Here is a 6,000-nt window from a genome sequence, read left to right as displayed (position 1 = left end):
TTGTCAATTAACAAAAGGACATAACGCTGAGAAAAATTACAGATTTTCAGAATATTTGCTATTTGAAATATCAGCAAGAATGGAATATTCCACTCCTGCCTGGAGGATTTGAGTTACTCTGACACAGAGGAGCAGGCTTAATTTCCAACCCAGGTGCAGAGCTTCAGATAAGGGGTTTCCAGATACAACATTCCACATTTATCTTCATGTTGTTGTTTCCAAGGAAACAAGATCCTGAATCCTCTTGTTAGCTCAGGACTGATGATAATCCCCCTACATGTAGCTTCATGTGCTTTGAGGCTATCAAAACACTGCTTTTAAATTTTACCTATACTCCATTTTTCCCCAAATCCTAGGATAACTCTATCTCCTCCTGTGCTTGGTGAGATGCCCCATGATTCCTCTGGTGTGCAGTCTCCCTTGTAGTATTAAGTTAATAAGCCTAATATTGTCAGACCACAGGTGGCCTTTATCAAATAGGCTTTATCTTGGGGGGTACCGATAAAGTTTGTAAAAGGTGTTCACATTGCCTGGATAGGCTTTTAAGAAATGGTAGTTATTTTTTATTATTCATGTATAAATATAATAAACGTTCATTTGACATTTAGTATTTGCAAGACATAAATGTATTGCTATGACAGATAGCACAAGATAGCACAAGGCACAGATGGAAAACCACTTTTTATTTTAGATAAAGAAAACAACAATAACAAAGCCCTATGTCTTCAATTACTAGGAGAAAAATACATTTACTGAACTTCACTTTAAATAGAGTCAAACGTAAATGAAAAAATACTCAAGGCTATTTTAGAAGTAAAAAAAAAAGTACAATTTACATGATTAGCCATAAGATTTTACATAAAACTATGGCTTCTAATAAATGGTCGTGTTTTAATAACCAGAACAAGAGCCCCCAATGTCATCTGTCCCTTTCTATAGAGAAATAAATGCTCTTATAAATGCCAAAAAGAAAATAGAAATAGCTTTTTAAATAAAATCTTTAAGGCTGAATGCAGGCTCATTCACTCATTTCGGGTCTCCTCCCAAACAGGCAAACAGCTTCCTCTCTTGCCATTCCCCAGAGATTGCAAAGTAGGCTGGGGTGGGGTTGGGTGGAGAACACATGAAACAAACACTGCCAGTTTCCCCTTCATTTCTTCCTATCTTGATCCCTTCCCAAACCCAAATCCTACCCACGTCTGTCCCTTTATGATAAGTTCACAAAATGCAGTCTTCTGTGGGAACATTGAGGTCATATGCTCAAAATTAGGGAATGATTTTTCTCCCATCCTCAAGGGAATGTTTTTTAAAATTTGAGAATCTAGTTCTCTAAAAAAAAAAAAAACCTGGTTTGGGATATACAGTAAATGAAGAGGCTGTTTGGGAAGGATTTAGATGGAGAATGAATTTGGGAATATGAGAATGCGTTTTAGGGAAGTAGCAAGATGAAGACGTAGTTAGCTTAGTGTTTGGGTTTTGCAGTCAAATCTCAGAAAAGCAAATTAACCCCTCTGGCCTTAGTTTTCTCCGTTTTGTAAAGGGGTAAATAACTCTTGACGAGTTACTTTGCTTCAACATTAAAAAAAAAATCGATTTTCCATTATCTATTCTGAACGTAAAGATAGTTAGAACATTGTCCCTTGTCTATGAACAAGTGAATTGCGGTGAAGATTGATACATAGCATGTGCTCAATAACTATTATTATCATCGCTTTATTGTTTGGATTAGAAGAGGGGTGGAGGGAGTAATGAAAGCGACCTGTACACCTTAGAGGTGCTCCGCAATTACTACCAAAGCCCTACAGGATGGAAGTAGAGTGGGGAATTTCAGGAGTTCGGTTACCGCTCTGAGTTACAGGGGTGTGGAATTCTCCCATATATGGGCCCGACTTCTCAGTATAGAACAGAATAGGATGCTAGGGCTGAGGTCATCTGGTACAGTATTATGCTAATCAAGAATCCTCGCCTCCCGTCGCCGTGCTCTCGGCGAGAAACAACACGGTCACACCGGCTCCTCCAATCCGAGCCCTAACCGCGTGACGTCATCGCCCCGCCCCATTTCCCCAAGGCCCAGGCGGCCAGTCTCTAAGCGCCTCTCCGCGGCACCAGTTCCAGCGGCGCCTGCGCACGCGCGGCGGGGCGGGGCGGACGCGTGCGCGCGGCGTGGGGGCGGAGCCAGTGCGCACGCATCCCGAGCCCCTTCCCCCGCCCTTTCTCTTCTCGGTTTCCCCGTCAGGCTGCGGGTTCAGTCTGGCGGCTGCTTCCGGTAGGAGCGCGGTGCCGGGAGAGTCGGTCTCAGTTCCTCGTCATGTCCTACGGTCCCTTAGACATGTATCGGAACCCGGGGTCCTCTGGGCCCCAGCTCCGGGACTTCAACAGCATCATACAGACGTGCAGTGGCAACATCCAGCGGATCAGCCAAGCCAGTGAGCTGGGGGACGGGGCTGGGGGGCGGGGGCCGTCCCGGGGCCGGGCCTGGGTGAGGTTGCCGGGATGCGGAGCCCGGCCGAGGCTACGGGCTACGGCCAAAGCCACACCTGAGGCAGTCTCGGGCTCTCCACTGCGGGGGCGGCAGCTGTCATCCTTGAGTGTGTCAGGCCCAGGCTCCCCGAGGGTCCCCAGCCCCAGCTGAAGCTTGAATTTCTTCTCAGGTGTCCTGCCCTCATGATATTGGGGCCGAAGCAGCAGTCCTGACAGCCCTGGGGTGGGAGGGGTGTGTGTGTCATCTCGGGAGTAGTGAGTGAGTTGACTTGGCGCAGTGGTCAGCCGAGTTTTTCCTGTCATTTGCCTTACCCCCACCCACCGCCCTTTCCTCTTTGGCCAGCTTGGATCAGGAGTTGTTTACTGATCTAGACTTTAAGTTTACATTCTGCTCAGCTTTTTGCTCCTTGGAAATCAGCTTTCAGTTAAGGGAAGTGGGGAGTGCATGTATTTGGGTGACTTAATACCCAGCTCTTCCTCTAATGAATTTGGAAATCAGATATAATGACTTGTGTTTGAGGAGTGAAATGACTTATGTTTTAATAAAGAGAATTCACCGAAAACATTCCCCTTGACATGGTTTTGTCTTTTGTAGCAAAGATTTGCACATTTATTTGGATTTCAAGCTGACGAAGCTTCTGCATTCCTTCCCTATTTAGCTGCTTTTTTGAACAAATCTCATACACAGAGAAGCTCAGGATCACAATCACACAGGAAGTAAGACATGGTAGAGTTAGTGGTGGATTTCAGAATGTCGTTGCTTGTCTTAAAACTACTCCCCCACCCCCATCATTGGGTCTGAGTAAGACTGAGCTGATTGAGACAAATACAGGCAGGTTCTTGTGCCTGAAGATCATTGCAGAGAGCCCTATAATCAGGTTAGTGGCACAACTTTACTTGGAAAGAATGGTGATCAGCATCCTTTATTATTGTGTTTTTGTGAGCTTGGCTCTACTCTGTTGATAGAACTCAGTTGGTCCTAAATTATAATTATGTTCTATATATAAAGAGGGGGAAAGTTTCTGATGGAAAGAGTGTGAGACCAGGTGAATTGGAAGTGGAAGGAAAAATATGTGGCCTGTTAGGATAGAAATTTAAAAACATTAATATGACCACTGATTTGAAAGTGTAGTACTTTGTGTTCCAATGTCTCCTTTTGTGAGGGAGCTGTAGTACCAGTTAGGTCAGGAAGATTCTGGTTCAAGGCTGAAAGTTTATTGTTGAGGCTAAATCTAACCTTAATGTCTGTTTGAGAAATTTTCATTCTACAAATGTTTGTTTGACTATTAGATATACTCATATTGAGTATAGGAACTGTCATAGCCTGGATTCTTTCAACAGGGAGCCTATGGAGTACGTAACAACTGAAGTATAAAGTTGAAAGGGTTCAGTACTGAAGAATAGGTATAACAACATTGAGTAGGTATTCAGGGGGAAAAGATACCAATTTCACTTGGGAGGGATCTGGGAAACCCATTGTGGCATTTGAGCAAGTCTGGAAAGTAGTAGAAAGGATTTGAACTTTTAACAGTGAGGAAGGGAAGAGGAGGGAATAAAATGAACAAGGCGTGGTAGTGGGAAAGCATGGGGTGTATATAGAAAAGTAGAGTGATTTAATTTGGCTAGAAGGGATTCTAGAAAGTTGTGGAAAATTGCGTTGGAAAGGTAAGTTGAGGGCAGCCCAGGTGGCTCAGCGGTTTAGCGCTGCCTTTGGCCCAGGGTGTGATCCTGGAGACTCGGGATCAGGTCCCACGTCGGGCTCCCTGCATGAAGCCTGCTTCTCCCTCTGCCTGTGTCTCTGCCTCTCTCTTTCTCTCTGTGTCTCTCATTAATAAATAAAATATTAGGAAAAAAAAAAAGGAAAGGTAAGTTGGGGCCCAAACATGAAGGGCTTTAAGCGCTAAACTAAAGGGGGGTGGATTTAGTCTTTTTTTTTTTTTTTTTTTTTGAGTATTTATTTGTGAGAGAGAAAATGAGTGGAGATGAGGGTGGGAGGAAGGGACAGAAGGAAGAGCAGACTCTCCACTGAGCAGGGCGCCTGACCCAGGGACCTTGAGACATGAACTGAGCCAAAGGCAGCTACTTAACCAGCTAAGCCACCCAGGAGTCCCTTGGATTTAGTTCTTTAGGAATGTATAAATTGAATTGGAAGGGAAAAACTGGAATTAGAGACACCAGTCAGGAACTGTGAAAATGAAAAGGAAGGAAAGGATAGGCTTCTGTGGTGACAGAATTGATAAGATTTAGCTGTTGGTTGGGTATTGGGCTCAAGGGATTATTGGAGTCAACCATTAATAACACTAATAGCTAACATTTGAGTACATTCTGTGTGCCAGGCAATTTGAAAAGTGCTTCATATGCATTATCTTACTTAATTTTTTAACAACTCCGTTTAAGTAATTACCAATATTATTTCTTTTTATGGGTTAGGAAACAGATTGATAAAGTTTAAATAATTACTGAGCAAACAAATGACAATTTCTGAATTTGAAACCAGATCTGTCTCTTATGACCAATAATTAGCCTTTTTATACTTTTTAATTAATATTATATTTGTAGCAGTTAGCACTTTTAAAAAAATATTTTATTTATTTATTCATGAGAGAGAGAGGCAGAGACCTAGGCAGAGGGAGAAGCAGGCTCCATTCAGGGAGCCCGATGTGGGACTCGATCCGGGATCCCGGGATCACACCATAAGCCAAAGGCAGATGCTCAACCGCTGAGGCAGGCATCCCAGCAGTTAGCACTTCAAGTTACAAGTGACATTTTTTCCTCTCCATAGAAAATTGGGGAATGCCTGAGGCTGTAGAACTTTCTCATGTGGTGTGTCTAACCTCCCCTGCTAGATTGTTAGCTCCTTTGAAGAAACATGGGGCATGACTTATTCATCTTTATATTTCTAGTACTTATCTCAGTCCCTAATATCTGATAGATTCATACATTTACTATTAACAAATATCCTTTGAGCCACCCTCTGTGTGCTGGGATTGGAGTGATGAATAAGACAGACGAAATCATTGCAAGAACGTGTGTGTACATATGTGTATACACACGTATACATATCCAGTAATGACAAATGCTGTGAACAAAATGGCAGGTTAAGGGGACGGAGGTGAGGAGACACAGAGGGTGGGTGTGCTATATTATAGATCAGATGGTTAAGGAAGGGCTGTGTGAAAAGGTGACATTTGAGTAGACTCCTGGCTGAAGTGAGGGAGAAAGCCATGTGAGTAGCTGGAGGAAGGCATTCTAGGCAGAGGGAATAGCAAGAGCAAAGATCTTAGTGTGTTCTTTTTTTTTTTTTTTTTTTTTTTAAGAATTTATTTATTTGTTCATGAGAGACCAAGAGAGAGGCAGAGACACAGGCAGAGGGAGAAGCAGGTTCCGTGCAGGGAGCCTGATTGGGACTTGATCCCTGGACTCCAGGACCATGCCCCGAGCCCAAGGCAGGTGCTTAAACTGCTGAGCCACCCAGGGATCCCCCCCCCGCCTTTTTTTAAAGTAGGCTCAGTGCCCAGT

At 43.6% G+C, this 6,000-nt stretch overlaps 1 protein-coding gene across 1 annotated transcript in view; it reads left to right on the top strand.

Annotated features, from left to right (window-relative positions):
• Nucleotides 1-2,159: 2,159 nt before the first annotated feature.
• Nucleotides 2,160-6,000, top strand: part of STX12 (syntaxin 12) — a 37,763-nt gene continuing 33,922 nt past the window's right edge. The window contains exon 1 of the mRNA XM_025446923.3: nucleotides 2,160-2,426. Coding sequence (XP_025302708.1) covers nucleotides 2,309-2,426 — 118 coding nt within the window. The 5' untranslated portion in view covers nucleotides 2,160-2,308. The remainder of the gene's footprint in view (nucleotides 2,427-6,000) is intronic.

The sequence above is a fragment of the Canis lupus genome, chromosome 2 (genome assembly GCF_003254725.2).
Source record: "Canis lupus dingo isolate Sandy chromosome 2, ASM325472v2, whole genome shotgun sequence".
NCBI lineage: Eukaryota > Metazoa > Chordata > Mammalia > Carnivora > Canidae > Canis > Canis lupus.
The sequence above is the reverse complement of the archived record's forward strand: the minus strand, read 5'-3'. Positions and strand labels throughout refer to the sequence as shown.